This window comes from Eretmochelys imbricata, chromosome 10, assembly GCF_965152235.1.
Source record: "Eretmochelys imbricata isolate rEreImb1 chromosome 10, rEreImb1.hap1, whole genome shotgun sequence".
NCBI lineage: Eukaryota > Metazoa > Chordata > Testudines > Cheloniidae > Eretmochelys > Eretmochelys imbricata.
Genome location: NC_135581.1, coordinates 51,282,686 through 51,303,117, shown reverse-complemented (window position 1 = coordinate 51,303,117; position 20,432 = coordinate 51,282,686). Strand labels below are relative to the sequence as shown.

General features: G+C 42.8%; 1 protein-coding gene across 1 annotated transcript in view; it reads right to left on the bottom strand.

Moving 5' to 3' along the window:
* The window catches only part of TBC1D2B (TBC1 domain family member 2B), a 64,100-nt gene that overhangs the window by 22,067 nt on the left and 21,601 nt on the right, over positions 1–20,432 (bottom strand). Inside the window, exons 3-5 of the mRNA XM_077829321.1 lie at positions 9,567–9,732; positions 3,669–3,832; positions 1,006–1,232 (exon numbers count right to left, since the gene is read on the bottom strand). Of these exons, the coding sequence (XP_077685447.1) occupies positions 1,006–1,232; positions 3,669–3,832; positions 9,567–9,732 (557 nt within the window). The remainder of the gene's footprint in view (positions 1–1,005; positions 1,233–3,668; positions 3,833–9,566; positions 9,733–20,432) is intronic.

Genomic DNA, 20,432 nt, shown 5'->3' with positions numbered 1-20,432 from the left:
TACACACCCTAAAAAAGTTTCAACTGTTACAAAATTCAAAGACTGTTTAATCATATAGGTTACTGTGAACAAATCCTTCTGGCGCTCAGCTCCCAAAGAACCCAGTTCAACATATCTGTCCTGATATTCAAAGCCCTCTGCTAGATTAGCCCTAGCTTCCTTTAAGATAATAATTCTTGACTATGGAAGAAGTAGCTATGACAGCTACGATCTACTTGACCAATGAAACTATCAACCAACTGGGAGGAGACCTGTGAGTGTAGAAGTTTAAGAATTCTCACAGGAGCTAGATCTAGAATAGGGAACTCACTCCTATGAGAGTGACTGACTGCTTTCCACAAGTAAATGTGGAACTCATCTAAATTGATTCAGCTTTCCCCTCAATAAGGTCACACAGGAAAATTCAAAACAACCCGCCTCATAATCTAGTAAAGTTGGAAAGAAAGAGTTGTTTCTACTAGTTTTAAAAACGTGGAAATCACTCATTTACTACAATTATAGGGGCTATGTAAGTATCTACATAGCGTGTGGATCAGTATCTAAAGCTGTTGGTCTAAGCTTTGTACCATGCTCTATCAAACCCTGTTGGTGATACAGACTGAATCCAAATGAGGCATAAATGTTTCTTTTTCTCTAATGTGATTAGGAAAGAGATGGATCTCAGACATCAGAAGTTCTCCGGGGGAGAACATAGGGGGACTGCATATACAGATGGTGAATAGTCTTTAATTGCCCACAGACACACTCTGGAAAGCTGGTTTCAATGGGTAAATAAAGGAGGATATAAAAGCCAAAAGAGCAGTTACTGAACCCTATGCAAACTAAAGACCTTTCCATCTCTTGGTACTCTGTTTTGAGATTTTCAAATGCACAGGTACATTTAGCATTGGTATTTGTTATCAGATAATTAACTACCATTGAAATTAAATAGTTTAAAAGTGTTGATTTACTCTCAGTTGTGGACAGGCCTGACAATGTTGTGCTTGTCCTTCTTGTGTGAATTACCTTTTGGCTCGACAAATCTTTCTTTAGCCTTTCCAACTCTTCTTGCTGGCTTTGAAACTTCAGTTGCATTTCAGAAGCTAGTTTGTTGCCATTCCCAGAATTCCATTCAACTGGGGATGTGTCGCTGCTATTTCGATTTTTGCTTGATCCAATCATCTCTTTCAATGGACGTCTTGCTTTGTATGGAATGCGGCCAAAATCAAATGGAAAGGCTGAACTAGTCACTCCTGTGTAAAACAATTTGTTCTAGTTCACATCTTTTAATAAAGAGGTTTCAACGTATTCAAAAAGTTCTTTATAAAAATATATATGTCTGCACTTGCTCATTAAAATTAGACTTATACTGAAGTTTAAACACACCCAACATGTCATTTTCCAAGTTGCTTCTTTTGACATCTCTTTTGGCATTAAAGGTCTTTATTTTTTAGAGAGACCATGAATGTGAGACTGAAGAAATAATACACTTGCCAAATTGAACAGAATTTTACATACTCACTACAACAATGAAAGATATTCCAAGCCACCAAGTTTACTTTGCCATGGAAGCAAACTAGAGTTAACTGTTAAGATTTCTTCTGTTTTAAACAACTATGGCCCTAACCTTAAAATCAGACCCAAACAAGCAGCCACACCTGTGCAGCACCATTTAAGCTACTAGTGTTCTGCATAGGTGTGAAGGCCCTCCCGAATGGAACAGATTGCAGGGATAAGTGCCTTTGTTTAGACCAGGGGTCGGCAACCATTCAGAAGTGCGTGCCGAGTCTTCATTTATTCACTTTAATTTAAGGTTTCGCGTGCCAATAACACATTTTAACGTTTTTTAGAATGTCTCTCTCTCAAAAAGTCTATATATTATATAACTAAACTATTGTCGTATGTAAACAAGGTTTTCAAAATGTTTAAGAAGCTTCATTTAAAATTAAATTAAAATACTGATCTTATGCAGCGGGCCCGCTCAGCCCGCTGCCGGCCTGGGGTTCTGTTCACCTAGGCTGGCAGCAGGCTGAGCGGGGCCTGTGGCCAGTACCCCGGCTGGCAAGGGGCAGGCAGCCAGAACCCCAGACAGGTAGCGGGCTGAGCGGGGCCAGCGGCCGGGACCCCAGGTCGGCAGTGGGTTGAGCGGCTCAGCCCGCTGCCGGTCTGGGGTTCCATCCGCCGGCTCCTGCCAGCCAAGGTCCCAGCTGCCGGCCCCGCTCAGCCTGCTGCCGGTCTGGAGTCCCGGCTCTGTCCACATAGAGTAGGTACCTACTTTCTCCCTGGTTCTGGCCCATTCTCTTCCTCTCTCTGCACTGAAATGAGGGTGGGAGGGCACTGAGAACAGGGCTGGGGGTGAAGGAGCAGGCTAGGGGTTGGGGTGCAGGGTCTGGCCAGGAGCTAGAATGAGGGAGGGGGCTCAGGATTGGGGCAGGAGGTTTGGGTGTGGAGCATTTACCTGGGCAGCTCCCATTTGGTGCGAGTGGTGCAGGTGGGAATGTGGGGGTGTGTGTGCAGGAGCTCCCGTTTGGTGCTCAATGTGGATGTGGGGGGTGCAAGAGTCAGGGCATGTGGGGGCTGAGTATGTATGGGGGGTGCCGGAGTCAGGGCTGGGGTTGTGGGGGGGTGCAGGGGTCAGGGCACGGGGCTGGGGTGTGTGAGGAGGGTGCAGGAGTCAGGGCAGAGGGCTGGGGGTGTGGGCTGGGGTCGTGGCGGTGCTCCCAGCCCCCTGTCCTGAGTGGCTCACGGCAGGGGGCTGGAGGGGATATGCCGATTCCACCCCCTTCCCCAAGGTCCCCGGAGCAGAGAGGTGTGCTGCGGCTCTGCTTTTCCCTCTCCCCCTCTGTAGCAAGGGCCATCAGCTGCTCGGCCACAGGGTGGGAGAGAAGGAGGGGAAGGAACCCTGCACGCTGGGGGAAGAGGCGGGAGAGGGGGAAGCTTGCCTGCCCCGCAAGGAGAGAGCGGTGGGCGGGAGCAGAGAAGAGTGGGCCGGATTGGGCAGGATTTTTAATTGCACGCTGCTGTCCCCGGCAGACAGCAGTGTGCCATTAAAAATTGGCTCACGTTCCGTCTTTGGCACGCATGCCATAGGTTGCCGACCCCTGGTTTAGACAGAAGGATGCTATCTCCTACATTAACTAATGCTTATGACAATCAAAGAGCTCTAAAGAGTAGTGAAAATTTTCATGAAGTTACTCCAAAAACTTATGACTATAAGAATTAATCAAAGCATAGATGCATTTCCCACCCATTATCCCCCTCCGTCGTCAAGTAGCAGCAACCAGGATGTTGTTTCTCCATTTTGGATGAAGAGTGACACCTCTGAAGTCTGAAGCCAGTGACTCCCCTAAGCAGCTGGCTCTACATAAGATTATAACCAAAGATCTTGACTCTTTCCTCCCCTCTTGTTGCCCGGCATCTCAACAACAAAACAAAGATACACCAGCCCACGGAGTCAAATAAAAGATCTCTTGTATACCTTGTCACATGCACCACAGTATACAGTATTATGGACAAACCCCACTGTTTGACCCTTGAATTATCTCACTACAAGGAGATAATTTCATGTGCAAAGGGGTGTCTGTAGACACAAAGATTTGGTTTACAAAGAAATGACTGAATTTGTGTTATATTTTCTGAAGATACAGCTAACGGTGTGGTATATTAACAGAAAAAGAATCTTCTGGTACCTTTGTTTCCTTCTGATGCATGTTTCCGCCTTTCTTCCAGTGCCATTGACTCCTCTAAGTCCTTTGGGGATGGATCTAACATCTCCCACTCTTCGCTGGTATAAAACACACTCTTACGATTTTCACTGTTTCCTTTTCCAGATCTTAAGGAAGACATTGAATTTCTATGGAATAAAGAAAATAATCACAATGATGCCATTTTCTCTCTTTTTTGGGGGTAATATTTTTTAATTTACCTTTTTAGTCACATTGTACATGTACAACTTATGAAAATCACCCAAACAACATACACTTTCAAAACACATCAATGAATCCACTTTGTTAAACAGAGCTTAAATTAAAACCAATGCTAAATAAAATGCAAACAAAAACCAAGTAATCGTGTCCTGTAATACTTACCATTAGTATTTAAGCACTGATCATAACATATTCAAGGGCCAAGAGAGTGGCTTGGCTGCAGCACGTGGTACTGTGAGGCAAATGACCAAAATACATGAGACTCCTATGGTCTTTCACTCCTGTCTCTGCTCCATGTGTTTTGGCAGTGAAACATTTGGTTTTTTCTGGGGAGTGGCGGTTTTGTTTTTTTGTTTTTAATCTGTTTAACTAAAATAGTTGTTTATTTTAAATTTCAGGTTAAACAACTGCTAAGTGTTAAACAGAATAGGGAGTATGCAGGTCAAAAGGCCACTGTGTATTATCGTATCACAAACTGAATTAACATAACACTTAGGGTCATCCAAAAGCTGAATCTATTGTAGTTACACAGATGTTGAGGAGAGAATCTCCATGCTAGTCAGAATGCTGCCAACTATTTGCAAGGGACTTGCAAGGGCAATCTCTAGGGTCCAATCTGACAGTTTTGTAGAAAGTGTAACCTATTTTTCATATGAGTAAAAGATTTTATGCTGTAGGAGCACTGAAATCACAAAGGCCTAAACCAACACTGCATATCAATATATTTGTGCACTTCAGATCTGGATCTGAACATTGCATCTCAAGTCTCTTTCTAAATGTAGCACCGCTACATTTAAGGATCAGTTAACTTTTCAAATACAAGTATGTTTAATCTCCATCCCTTAAGGATGGAGGCCCCATCTTCACCCTTCCCTGAGAGCAGTTCACCTCCCGTTTAAGGAAAAGTAATTGACTTACAATGCATATTTGACCATATAGGTGTCTCACTATTGATACTATTTGCTGGCTTGACCCAATGGTTCCCTAAAGCTTTACAGGAAATCTGTCACCTGAGCTAAGTGATCTAATACACTAAACATATCACAATGCCACAATTCCAAATAATTTGGTTCAATTAAGCAGTCTGATAATGATCATTTTGATACAGTTTTTTAAAACACAATGTAATCCTTCATAAAGCAAGGAGCATCTGATTTGCAAACTTGGCTGGGATTTGATTATGTATTCAGTAAACTTTTCGTGGCTATTCTTTCTGTGTATGTAGGACTACACGATCCACATGGGACAGCGAGCCTGTTATTTCTAAGTTACTGGCTCCGATGAAGCCCCAGTCCTTAGACAGACATCTACGAAGTCTGTGTGTAGTGAACGTGGCAGTCTCCGACTAGTTCCTGTGAACAAGAATCCACATCACAAAACTCACGGACATCTCTCTAGGAATTCTCAGTATAGAAGCAAAGGACTGAGCTATTCTCTTTCCGCAAGAAGTGAGCTTTCCACTGCCCATGCCTGTCTTGTCCTGTAGCTGGAGGACTTCAGTCTCAAAGGCTGTTAAACCTCCCCTTTCCAGAGTTTTAAGATAACTATATTTAGAAAGAGTAATGAGGCAAGAGAAACAATAGTAAGCAAAAGGTACTTGAGAATGTTTTTCAAATATTCCCCATGAGGGTAAGTATCAGGATAGTTGGTGTTCAATTTCTACATGTACTTCTCATAAGGACTTTGCTGACTCTTTGAGGATTGAGGATTAAGTATGTGTTATTGGACTACAAATTAAGAGTAAAGAGTATCTGGTTGAATTCCTTTATAATATGTATTTAAATAATTAAATACAGCATACCTTCCCTTTCCTCCCCCCCACACCATTACTGAAATTTATGTAAAGCAGTAGTACCAGAGGACTTTAGGTTTACAGAGCTACAACAGCAAACCAAGGTAGTTTATTCTTTTAAATAATACTTTAATTATATATAATTGCACAAAATATGTGAAAGTTCAAAAGTGATCTACTGGCTCATTCCATATTATGAAATCCCATCATATGATTAGGTAACTCAGGGGTTATTACAGTACATCCTTTTAAACAAGCAGGACTCTACATAAACAAAGGAGGCTGCAGGAACTGTCAGCATAAGAAGAAAGGACTATTGAGCTCTGAACATTTATCTGATCCAATTAGTTTTTAGTGGCTTTAATTGTTGAAAGCTGATTTAAAATGAAAGCAACTTCCATCTTAGGCAAGTGCATTAATGTGCACATATAGTACATTCTTTATATGCAACATACTCTCTTCACTTCCCTCTTGTTATGTCTTTACTGTTGCTTAAGGCATATGCAGCTATTACAACAAGCCCTTGCTGTCAAGCAGATGTTAACCATATGTTAAAGCTCTACACAAAGAACTACTGTGATGAAATTGTGCTGCATGGCTAACAAAGTAAGGATGGCCTTGTGTTTAAGATACTGACATAAGGGACTCAGCAAGTATGGGCTCCCAGCACTGCCAGACTTCTTCTAAAACTTTGGATAAATCCCTTCATCTCCGTGCCGCAGTTCACCTTCTGTACTATAGAGTTAACAATAATTCCAAATTCTTGGCCATGAAAAACACGTCACGGACCATGAAATCTGGTCTCCCTGCCATGAAATCTGGTCTTTTGTGTGCTTGTACCCTATACTATACAGATTTCACAGGGAAGACCAGCATTTCTCAAATTGGGGGTCCTGACCCAAAAAGGAGTTACAGAAGGGTCGCAAGATTATTTTAGTGTGGTCACGGTACTGCCATCCTTACTTCTGCATTGCCTTCAGAGCTGGGTGGCTGGAGAGCAGCAGCTGTTGGCCAGGTGCCCAGCTCTGAAGGCAGTTCCCCACCAGCAGCAGTGCAGAAGTACGGGTAGCAATACCATACCGTGCCACCCTTACTTCTGCACTGCTGCCTTCAGAGCTGGGCAGCTGGACAGTGGTGGCTGCTGACTGAGGGCCCAGCTCCGCAGGCAGCAGCACAGAAGTAAGGGTGGCAATACCATATCATGCCACCCTTACTTCTGCGCTGCCGCCTTCAGAGCTGAGCTCCCAGCCAGCAGCCACTGCTCTCCAGCTGCTCAGCTGTGAACGCAGCACCACCGCCAGCAGCGCAGAAATAAGGGTAGCAATACCGCAACTTCCCCTACAATAACTTTGCGACAGCCCCCCCCCCAAATCCTTTTTGGGTCAAGACCCCTACAATTACAACACCGTGAAATTTCAGATTTAAGTAACTGAAACCATGAAATTTATGATTTTTATAATCCCATGACAGTGAAATTGACCAAAATGGACCGTGAGTTTGGTAGGGCCCTACTAATAGTATGTTGCAAGAATTAATCAGTCTTTGTATAAGGCACACAGATACTAAGGTGCTGAAAATCACAATATGATCTATACAAATAAATAAAATTGCTTAAAGTTTTGATACTATCCTTCCCATTCCTCAACTATATTAGCTCTGCATCTTAGGTATTTCTAGGTTGCCTATCACGTCAATAGCCTGCTTAGCCATCATTAACTATTATAGTACAGTAAAACTCAATTCTAATCAGGTTTAAAAACTGATTTTTATTTGTATTTTAAGTTTATGATTATGAAGATGTCATTAACTACCCCTTAAGGATCGGATTCCATCAGCACTCTACAAGCAGAAATCCCTCACAGCTAATCAGAGTTCTAGCTTACGTATAAAAAAAAATATGTTAAAAGAACATTAAGATTGCAAATTCCAGCACTTAAAAGTTAGGAAGTTTAAATAAGGTTGCCTGTGCAACTTTCATTTGGATCCCTCATGCATATGCATTATGATACACTCTTTAATTACATAATCACATTCTACTCCCCTCCTCCCCCTCCCAAGATGCCACCTTATTCAGTGCACTGAATGGACAGTGCTCAGTGCTATACAATATTTTCTTTTATCCACATTATTCAATGCATGGGCCTAGGCCTTATTTTCTGCAAGCTATTCAAACCCTGCTCTGAACAAAGAATTATTAATTTCCTCATGGGATTTTCCATGGTGCTCATCTCTACGGTATGGATACTTCAGAAACAATTAATTTATCTTCATGAAACCCTGTGAGACGAGGGGGTTTAATCCTCATTTTACAGGTGGGGAACTGAGACGCAGATATTAAGGTCAAGAGTAATCACTATTTTGGGCGTCCAACTTGAGATGGCTATGATTAGATTTTCAAGAATTATAGAACACTTTATACGTTTGAAGCACAGTTCCCAATGACTGCAGATGTAAGTGCTCAGCACTTCTGTATATCAGACACTACAGTCTCAGGCTGGGCACCCAGAAAATGAAGAACACAATCAGTGACCACCTGTGAAAAGTCTGGTTAAGTAATTTGCTTAGCTTCACACAGGATCTCTCCAGCACAGGCAGTGATAGAACCCAGTTCTCCAGGACAGCACTCAATTGCCTTAACCATGAGACCATCCTTCCTCTTCCTGCAGCCTCCTGCCTCATTCACAACACATCTTCCAACTTCAGATTTCTGTGCCTAACAGATTTCATTTAAAGGTTTCCTTATTTAACTCAACTGCACTGGTAATAAATAAATAAATAAATAATCGCTTCTTCTCATTGTCAGCGCAAGAAGGATGTGGTCTAGTTGACAGGACAGCAGCCACTGCATCATGAACTGCTCTAACATCATAGGAAAAGGATCAGCTGTCCTTCGAACAGTAGCAGAAGGTCACTAGACAGATTATATGAAATGTTTCAGAGTAACAGCTGTGTATATAGTCTATAGTCTGTATTCGCAAAAAGAAAAGGAGTACTTGTGGCACCTTAGAGGCTAACCAATTTATTTGAGCTGTAGCTCTCGAAAGCTTATGCTCAAATAAATTGGTTAGTCTCTAAGGTGACACAAATACTCCTTTTCTTTTTATTATATGAAATGTTCATAAAGAACCTACAGTAGTAGGAGAGCCAGATATCAGCCACTGTATGACTGTTTTTGAAAACAATTAGTGTCGAAGAGCAAACTCAAGTAAACTTGTCTTAAAATAGTTACTTCCATTCTTTAAAATGCTTAAAAAAAAAAAAGTTTCTTACTTTAAGAAAGTGGTTGTCACAACTTGCTCAGTGTTGGCCTGAGCTTCTTGTATTTAATCTACAGTACATATCTTTTTTAAAAATGGAAAAAATAAACGAAGAATATAAATAGGGTTTTTAATCTCCAAACTACTATTTTAAGTATTAACTAATGAATCACCATACCGCCACTGAAGTAAGCAATTACTACGCCCATTTTACAGAAAAAGGATAGGATGCAGAATGGTTAAGTATTTAACTTTCCCAAGGGCACAGAGAAATAGATCCTGGCTCCTTGTCTTGTGCTCAGACCATAAAGCTATTACTCACTATCTGACAGATTGTTCATTTTACATCAGATGTTTTACTAACACTACTGTATCTCTATACCCAACTCTACCTGTTAAATTAGTAATCCTATTATGAATAAATAGACAGTCTACTTTAAGAGATATTGTGGCAATGGACAGGCCACTAATTTTTCCAATTTCTTGCTTAATTTGTACATTCTCTCTCTCCATCTTATACTGGCCCCATCACTACAGTATCTGAGCAACTTGTAGTATCATTGGCCATTTGCTAGGGACAAGTACAATTCTTACGTGGAGAAAAGAACTCACTTGATCTCAGTACCCCATTGTTTTAGGGAGAAATTGATGGCACTTTGTTGGACTGGTGCTGGCTGGCAAGCTGCTTGTTCTCCTACCAGTTCCGTGGGAGCAGTCTCCACAGCTAGGACATTTCTAGCTTTCTCTGCTGAGACATTTGGATTCAGGGTACTCAGATCTGAGAAAGGAAAAACATTTGTTTATTATGATGATTTTATCACCTTAAATTGCACAAGGCCCCCACAAATGCCATGTTCTTAAAAGATGTATTTGAACAACAACAAAATAACAGGACTTTGTCCTTATCCTCAGTATGCTAAGATCTCATTGCATTCATATTGTGTGCATCAGCTAACAAAATCTCAGAGGTACACAGTGTTCTACGTGGCTGAAAACAATGTATTGCAAATGTGTACGCTGAAGAATGTACTATGGGTACCACAAGGCATTAGTTAGAGGTTTTTAGCAGAGGCCTTTTGCTAACCCTCTGCATAGCAGTTATTTTCACCCCAGTGCAGTTTAAAAATAAAATACAGCCTTTGCTGACGTTAGCAATGAGCAGGCTTACAAATATCCTGCTTTGAAGTCACACAGAAGATAAACAGGAAGATCTCTCAGATTCTGAAAGGTTAAAAGGGAAAGTAGTAGATAAAACATTTAAAAAATATTGGTTAGGATGTAGAACACTGAAGAACTAACAAGTCAGAAAGGTAGCTGGTACCTTACACCTCTGAAAATCTGGGATGAAATCCTGAATAGGCAACAGTGAATGGCTGCTCTCATTTTATATCTTGTGCTGATAAGGTCTTGCAAAAAGTTCCCACAGGGCCAAATCTTAGACTTACAGAGTCCTAAATTCTATTGGATCAGCGCTGAATGAAGGCCAGCTTCTAGTTAAAGGGGCCTTAGCCTAGTCTGCTGCCGGGTGCACCTTTCAACCACCAAGACTGATGTGTGTGTGTGTACTTTAAAAAAAAAAAAAATCACCTGTGCATGCAGATGTTGGTGCTTGCTTGTGCATATGTCTGTATGTGCAGACTTCAGTGTTGCACAAGCACTACTGATGCAACCTTCTGAAAAATCACACCTATAGCTATGTGCATATATTTAAGAGTGCAAGTTGTAGAGTTCATGAAAAGAAGCTAGAGTATACGCTGAGTACACAGTTTTCAAATACAATTTTGCTTAGGCAAAACCATTCCTTCATACACCTCATTCATCCCAAAGTCCATCCACTACTTCTCAGTGAGGACTATTTTCCAGCCAAGTTTCAACTTTCAATCATCAGCCACTTTTGCTCTAGCCCCATTTTAAAAAAAAAAAAAAAAGGTTGCCAAAATATTCTTACACTGACAACAGTGAAATTTTGCCACTTCTTCTTAACTCTGATAAAATTCATTTTCTGGAAGAGAAAAAGTATGGAAAAGTATGGAAAATTTCAGCCCATTAGCCGAGTTCTTCAAAAAATGACGGGCACTCCCTCTCCAGCTATAGTTTTCATCCAAAACCACTTTACGGTTCGGCACAACTGACAAGACTCTCCGCTCCTGAGCGCTGATAGAGCAAGCATGTTTCAGCTCAAGAGTAGCGTGCGCAGGCAAAAACTGCATAAGGCACCTGCCTCAGTGCCTGCAACTAGCCAGTGCTCTCAGTGCCTAACTTTCAAGAGTAAATTCAAGTGGTTACAAAACTTAACAGCTGCAATCCCAGAAAATCATCAAGACTCTCTGCTTGAAAGCAGATGGGGTGACGGGATACAGACAACCATACCGCTGGAAACACTTCGGTAGCTAGGTTTATGTTGGTCAAGACTGGAAACACATTCAAGATTTTCATTACTAGGAAAGAGGTTCATTACAAAGCAGGCACTACATGTAAACCAGCAGGGTAAATTAGAGTAAACGACCGTGAAATATCTTTAAGACAAATATTAAAAAGCTGCCCCTGTACCACTGGAAAAACAGAGAAACAAGCGTAAATCCTAATGGTTGTAACCAGAAGCTGAAGTGTTATCAATTCTACTTGCACTCATTTTCCTGAGTTACAGAAAGCACAGACTTATTTTGTTACCCTTAAGTTTTATGTTAAAGCGTATGCTTTAGAGCAGGGGTGGGCAAACTTTTTGGCCCGAGGGCTACATCACAGTTGCAAAACTGCATGGAAGGCCAGGTAGGGAAGGCTGTGCCTCTGCAAACAGTCTGGCCCCCGCCCCCTATCTGCCCCTCCCACTTCCCACCCCCTGACTGCCACCCTCAGAACGCCTGACTCATCCAACCCCCCCTGCTCCCTGTCCCCTGACTGCCCCAAACCCTATCCACACCCCGCCCCCTGACAGGCCCCCCAGAACTCCCACACCTATCCAACCCCCCCAGTTCCCCGACCCCTGACCGACCCCCCGACCCCTGACCGACCCTCCTCCCCCCCGAGAACCTCCACCCCATCCAACCCCCCACTCCCCATCCCTTTACCATGCCGCTCAGAGCAGCAGGAGCTCGCAGCCCTGCCACCCAGCCAGATCCAGCCACGCCGCCCACGCTGCCCGGGAGGAGCAGCGGGCCAGAGCGCTGGCAGCGCGGCAAGATGAGGCTGCAGGGGACAACAAGGAAGGGGCCGGGACTAGCCTCCCAAACTGGGAGCTCAAGGGCCGGGCCGGATGTGGCCTGCGGGCCGCAGTTTGCCCACCTCTGCTTTAGAGTGTATCTTGAGCAGCAAGACAATCTGAAGCAGTTTTCTGAAGCTCCATGTGTATAAACAAAAGTTCAGATTTATGGCTAGTCAAACAGAAAATACAAGAGCTCTTGCACTGAATGGAATTGTTTTTCCAATTATTGATTTTTGTTTCCGAATACTTCATGTAATATTCCAGTATTTTCTTTTTAATATGTGTGATACCTTCCCACAAATCTCTGCCTTCATTCAGTTTCAGTTCCCAAGATGGACTTCCATAAGCTTTTGGCATTTCTACAAATACCACCACAACTCTTAGCAGAAAACCTCAACACTGCTACAAAGTTTCTTGCACAAAGCTTTACCAGTCAAGACAATTTATACAGTTATGCATTGCGACAGAAGAACAAATCTACATTTGACGATCTGCAGGCACTTAGCAATGAGGGCTGTAAGAGAACCTGAACAGAATGCTTATGTGGGGCAGAAATCATTGTAGAACCTTCTGCAAAATACAACCAAATGGCTCCAAAACTAACTGTATAGTTCTTCTATATTGTGTACCAGTCTTAAGCACAACTTGCTACTGAAGTCTTTTATAGAATACTTGTGATCATACTGCAGTTTTGAAGACGGTAACAGATTACAAGTAACTTTAGTAACTCTATAAATTGTGTGCCAGACGTGGGGTGGAAGAAAGAAAAAACATCAAAACGATTCTCACATTTTCCCTCCATTACATTTTGGAGAACTAGGTTGCATAACTCAGAGAATAAAGTATAATTAACGAACTCTTACTGCCACTTGGGATGGCATCTTATAGTTCCTGGCAAATAGTAATTCACCTCTTAAATCCAATACTCAAAACTGGGATTTTGGAACACATCTTCCAGTCTCATGCACAACAAAATAGACGGTCATAGGTCCATCTACTGTAGGTCAATGTACAGTAGAGAACATTACTAGGGTCATGAACAAAAGAGGATACCAAGCTCCTACAGCACTACATATGGCTAACCTGAGTGGATAAACGGAGTATAGTTTTTTTGCTGGAGTTAGTCCATTTACAGTCATGAATGAAAGTTCCAAAGAAAAATTATTAACTATACACATGCATTGTGTAAAAAAGTTAGTTTTCACCATGCTGTGTGTTTATATCGATTCTGCAATTGTTTTCTGACAGGTGGCAGAAAATATAGCATGCAACAGATGATAAACACATCTGCTACTAATTACAATGTAAGACTGTATGCAGAAAAGGACAGCTTAATTTCTTCTCTCTGGAAAGACTCTGATCCATGATGTCAGCAGTCTGACAGTCTCTTAAAAAAAAAAAGTTCTTATTTTAATTGCTACTTCAGCATGGTTTTCCAGAACTAACTACGGGTATGTCTACACTGCAATTTAAAAACCGCAACTGTCTTCTGTCAGCTGACTCGGGCTCGTGGAGCTCAGGCTAAGAGCTGTTTAAAGGCAGTGTAGACATTCGAACTAGAGCGTGGGCTTTGGGACCCTAAGCCTCACAGGGGTCCTAGAGCCCAGGCTCCAAACCAAGCCTGAAAGTCTAACACTTCAATTAAACAGCCCCTTAGCCTGAGCCCCTTAGCCTGAGGCAGCTGGCATGGGTCAGCTGCAGGTGTCTAATTGCAGAGTAGATATACCCTATGTTTTCTGCCTTCTGCAATACTGCATTTATTTAATAGACACTGTCTGAATTGACTTTCAAAGGCTCATGTAGCCGCTGAAAGGCTGCACTGGTAGCCATAGTCTCAGTTCATCCTACTGACTGCTGGACTCCACAACAGCTTTTCTGATTACAGCAGACAAGGCCAAGTTCTTTCCAAGTGGTGACATTCAGTTTTGGAGGAGTGCTTTGTATGATCTACCGGTATGTAGGGCAGCAGAAGTTAAAATTTTTGCTAAGTTTAAAAGGAAGAAAAGTGAAGAATTTTTATCTCAACCAGCAGCCACATTTCCGAATATTGCAAAAAAATTATAATGTACCATTAGCATCACTCAAATGCAGAGGATGAGGCTGCGTGAAATAATGAAGCTGAACTCTACGCCCTCCTTGTATGCTTTACAACATTTTACGTACATGATCACAATCTGTTTCTAAACTGGTACAACGGAACATTAAAAAACACATACCAATCTCACAAATGCTCCTGGAACCAATAAGATGCATGTAACCTTGTAATACTGTCACCCTTATCTTTCCTAGTCATTACTTCCTTGTATGTCTATGACCAACACCTGGACCTTGTTTTAAGCTATTTGCTCTCTGGGGCAGAAGGTAGGCCTGTTATTGTGAGCCAAGGCTCAAAGAAAACATAAAGAAAGACTTGTAACTACGCTTGTTGTATCACTTCTGTGGACAGAGTGAGACCACCAAAAGCCCCCTAATGCCAACTGGCAAAGGGGTTACAGGAATGTCCTGATTCTGGTATGTACATTCTGTTTCACCAAAGAATGTCACGTGAGGTCTTAAATCAAAACTAGGCTCAGAGTGATCATCAGTATTGTTATGAAATTTATATACAGATACTATGTAAGGAGTCGTCCTGGTTAACATGGTTTCGTTGCTGATCAATTAGAGAACATGCTCATTTAAAGTTGCACAATGCTCCCTTATAACATTTTGTTTGGCAGCCTCCTGCTTTGTCCACTGCTTGCAGGAAGAGCAGCCTGCTGGAGCTAGGTGGTGGGGGCTTGGAACCATGGTGGGCCGGCAGCTCCCATCAGCTTCCCTAAGATTCCTGTGCAGCAGCCGCCCAGCAGGCTATCAATTGCCAGGCAGTTCAGCTGTCCCTCCCCGCACCGCCCTGTGCTGCTCCCGCCCTCTGCCTTGGAGCTGTTCCCAGGAGCCTCCTGCTTGCTGTGTAGGATGGGGGAGGAAGGGGTGCTAATGTCAGGGTGTCCCCCTCCCCCTGTACCCTATCTCCACACAGCAAGTGTGGGGACACAACAGGGCTCAGGACAGAGGGAGCTTGCTGGTAGCAGCTGCTGTCTCATCTTGCTGATCTACTTAAAAAGGCAGTGTACTTAGAATGGAGTCAGCATGCTTAAAGGGGCAATGCACGTGTGTCTCTCTCACACACATGGGGTGTGCGTGTGTCTCTCACACACATGGGGTGTGCGTGTCTGTCTCTCTCTGCCACGCTGTGTCTCCTCCCTCCATTCGTGCTGCCTTGCAGAGTGTAAGGCTACATTAACAACGTATTAACCCTTGAGGGGTCAGCTGAGTGCTAGTTCATCTTTCAGCAGTAAGGCATTCCCTGGGAAATATCCCACTCTCTGACTCCACCACCTCAACCAAGCTTCACAATCATCATTGCTGTGTACAGTATCAAACTGTTTGTTTAAAACTTATACTGTGTAGATGTACGTGTGTGTGCGCGCGCGTGTGTACATATATAGTCTTTTGTATGGTGAAAAAAATGTCCCTGGAACCTAGTACCCCCCATTTACATTCATTCTTATGGGGAAATTGGATTCACTTAACATCGTTTCGCTTAAAGTAGCGTTTTTCAGGAACATAACTACAACGTTAAGCGAGGAGTTACTGTATATATACTGAAAATATGTTCTTAGATTCTGTATCAAGGTATGAGTCACCATCAGAAACAGGTCTGACAAAAAACAAGAGATGTTTATTCGCCTCTCTCTGTCAGATGTAAATTAAGCAAAGTAAGTTAACACAAAGGATATCCATTTACATACAAAGTCAACAGAGAGATATGAAGTCAACTGGGAAGGAGCACACAGGAAAACACACGTCCCACTGGTTATGCTGTCTTTGAGCAGAGACAATGAGCTTTAGCGAGTATAAGTAGAAGACAAAGAGGACATCCCCTTGTCCTGCACCTAAGGAAGTAAACTTACAGTGCATTTATATTAATGAAAATGGGATCTCAGCCAATCGTGGCTGAAAACGCTGCAAAGGACTTCAGGGGTGAGAAACTTCTTTAGACAGGAGGTTAGGCTGTTACTTAAGGTTAGTCTCTAGAAAGCACATTATGATTTTGTTTTATATTTAACCTTTTGTTTCCAATATTCTTACTCACTATCACTTGAACCTTTAATAAATTTTTGTTCTTTTCACTATAAATATATCTAAGTGTTGTGATATTAAGCAAGGCGCTGAGCCTGAGCTGAATCACACAAGATGGTGTGTACACTGTTCCTTTGGGGATGGCAGACCTGGTATTTCTGTAGGTGCTCAGTGGATAAGGGATTGGACACTACAGGGGAATGCTTCAAAAGGACTTAGGGCCTGGGGTGCAACCAGGGCCGGATCTAGGATTTTTGCCACCCCAAGCAAAAAAATTTTTGGCCATCCATGCTTTTTTTTTGTGCCCCCTCACCCCAACTCCACCCCTTCCCACCCCCTTCCCCAAATCCCCGGCCCCGCCCCGCCTCCTCCCCCAGGCATGCCGCATTTCCCCTCCCCCATTGCTTCCTGCAGCTCCCCCATCCCGCAACCCAGCTCACCTCCGCTCCGCCTGCTCCCCTGAACCCGTGGCCGCTCCGCTTCTCCCCCCTCCCTCTCAGGCGAGGGAGAGGCAGTGCGTTCAGGGGAGCGGGTGGAGCGGAGGTGAGGGGGGAGCGCAAGAAATAACTGGGGGGGGGGGAACCACTCCCCGCCCCAGCTCACCTCCGCTGAGGTATATTTGAGGAGCAAAAAGACACCCCGACATCAGGTGCCTAGGAAGTAAACTGACAGCGAGTTGGTGTCATGAAAAAGGAATCTCAGCCAGCTAAACCTGGCTCCGCTCCACCACTACCGCCACCTCCAAGTGCACCGCCGCTCGGCTTCTCCTCCCTCCCTCCCAGGCTTGCTGCGCGAAATAGCTGTTTCACGCACGGCAAGCCTGAGAGGGAGGGGGGAGAAGTGGAGTGGCGGCGGCACGCTCAGGGGAACAGGCGGAGGCGAGCTGGACCACATTTCTAGTGGCGTCCCTAGAAACATGCCGCCCCAAGCACCTGCTTGTTTTGCTGGTGCCTAGAGCCGGACCTGGGTGCAACTATTGCTAATATGCAAGACAAGGACTAGCATTGCCCAGAGGAAAGTGCTTGAGTGGTTAACAGGCTGGTGGTGTTGGAGTGGACACCCAGTTAAGCACAAGCAGGACACCCTCACATTGGAGGCAGTAAAGGTGATAACTTGACCACTCTTGTGGGTAACCTGAGAGCCATCACAGAAAGGTATGGATCCCATGTCAGTCTAGCACTTTTAACAAGTACCTATTTGACTCTAAAACATCCACATACAAGTTGATTAGGGAGGAAAGCAAATCTTGCACCTGAACAGTGAGTCACCTTACTCAACATCTAGAAGTTTTTGGACAGATGCAGTAGTAATTACAATATGCCACACTATACTATGTTGAAGATGTATGCAAATAATTTTAAAACCACATTACAGTTATGTACATTCCTTTGTTGAAGCAATTCATAGAATCATAGAATATCAGGGTTGGAAGGGACCTCAGGAGGTCATCTAGTCCAACTCCCTGCTCAAAAGCAGGACCCATCCCCAATTAAATCATCCCAGCCAGGGCTTTGTCAAGCCTGACCTTAAAAACTTCTAAGGAAGGAGATTCCACCACCTCCCTAGGCAACGCATTCCAGTGTTTCACCACCCTCCTAGTGAAAAAGTTTTTCCTAATATCCAACCTAAACCTCCCCCACTGCAACTTGAGACCATTACTCCTTGTCCTGTCCTCTCTTCTTCCACCACTGAGAATAGTCTAGAACCATCCTCTCTGGAACCACCTCTCAGGTAGTTGAAAGCAGCTATCAAATCCCCCCTCATTCTTCTCTTCTGCAGACTAAACAATCCCAGTTCCCTCAGCCTCTCCTCATAAGTCATGTGTTCCAGACCCCTAATCATTTTTGTTGCCCTTCGCTGGACTCTTTCCAATTTATCCACATCCTTCTTGTAGTGTGGGGCCCAAAACCGGACACAGTACTCCAGATGAGGCCTCACCAATGTCGAATAGAGGGGGACGATCACGTCCCTCAATCTGCTCGCTATGCCCTTACTTATACATCCCAAAATGCCATTGGCCTTCTTGGCAACAAGGGCACACTGCTGACTCATATCCAGCTTCTCGTCCACTGTCACCCCTAGGTCCTTTTCCGCAGAACTGCTGCCTAGCCATTCGGTCCCTAGTCTGTAGCTGTGCATTGGGTTCTTCCCTCCTAAGTGCAGGACCCTGCACTTATCCTTATTGAACCTCATCAGATTTCTTTTGGCCCAATCCTCCAATTTGTCTAGGTCCCTCTGTATCCTATCCCTGCCCTCCAGCGTATCTACCACTCCTCCCAGTTTAGTATCATCCGCAAATTTGCTGAGAGTGCAATCCACACCATCCTCCAGATCATTTATGAAGATATTGAACAAAACCGGCCCCAGGACCGACCCCTGGGGCACTCCACTTGACACCAGCTGCCAACTGGACATGGAGCCATTAAATGTATACAGCTATTAAATATATACAGCTCATCACTAGCACAAAATGCATACAATTGTTTGACTATAAGAAAAACAAGTTACTGTGTAACTATCTAGGCTCTAATCATAATCTTCCCTCTTTTTTAAAGTGGTGTTTTATTTAAAAAAAGTTAATGCCTTTTTTGTTAGTTTTTTTTTTAAAAAAGAAAAAAAAGTTAAGCTTAATGAGTTTCTTTTCTTTGAGAAGGTTTCCACATATACCTACACAGCTAATCAAAAATGTCAGTCCAGGTTTGTGAAACAAACAATCTGACCCAGTAAAAAACAAAATGTAGCTTTAAAACTTTTGTTCTGTTAAGGAGATCACTAGAAAAAGCACTAATAACGGAGATCAGAAGTTAATGAGAAAAGTAGACATCCTCACCACTATTAGTTTGAAGCAAACAATCCAATTTAAAACGAGGCTACATCCCTCAGTCTTGTGGTGAAACAGAATATTTGAGTTATTTCATCAGGTTTGAAGTATTTTGCAGGAATTAATGCATAACACAATATTACTGGAAACAATGGTAACTGCAATAGGTCATTTGTGATTTCAATACCACTTTACCATCTTCCCTTAATAATCAAGTACTTGATATCAAAGTCAAAATAAAAATGGATTCAATATTATAAACAGTGGAAGATGTCAAAAGAAAGGTGTGCTCTGGTTGAGCTCCAGTTTACTTATGGCTTTTGTCATACAAAACAAATTTGGTTGCAAAAAAATAAGATGGAAACAGATGAAAAGCCTCTTATCCCACTTGAAATTTTTTAAAACCAAATTTCAAAACAGGAGGATGCCATGTTACTAAGGCAGCATTGAGGAATGGTGGAATTCAATTCCAGGTAGTAATAAATTCTGTGATGACAGCTCAATCCATTGAATATATAACAGGAAATAAACACCACGCTGATATGCAAATGAAGTGATAGACATTGATGAATATAAACAAACATCTAACTAGGATTTTGTGGTTGGGGGAAAAAGGTAGCTTTGTCCCTCTCTCAGGAAGCAGTGGAAAGAGAGTGATATCCTTGCTCTCCTCTGGCCTGGTTACAAATTGTTGATACAAAGTCTGGACCTCATTCTGTTACATTACTTTGAATAGTACCTTATGCTGCAAGTGGTCCCACGGGGGAGGTGGCATAAGTAGGCCCGCTATGAACACACATCAGTCCCTCCATCTCATCTCTTTTCTAGTGTTCTACAATAGTTGTAAAAATTACAGAACCCTAATTACCACCTTCTTGCATTTATACAGCACTTTTTATCAGCTCACCACGAAGGTCTTTGCAAATATTAACTAATTAAGCCTCACAATATCCCTGAAGTTGATAATTATTCCTATTTTGCTGGCCATAGAACCTGAAGCCATAGATAAATTGTTCTCATGTGCTTTAATAATTACACACTTACTGAAAGGATTTTTATTCAAGTTTTCCATATAGCTCACCCACTTTCTTGGGTAGAGAAGCAGCAAGAGAAATTTCAACATAGTAATTTCCCCAAAAATATTATTATAGAACTTGAAAATAGGAGCTTATTGAAAATGCCTCCTCAGCCATAATTATAGCATCACTATTGGGATGCTAGAACTATATTTGAAGATACCAATAATTTAAAGAAACTGCGTCCAAACATGCTCCTTTAAAATATCAGGATAACTTTGTGTCTCGCCATTATATGAACTAAACATCAGTGCTGCTTA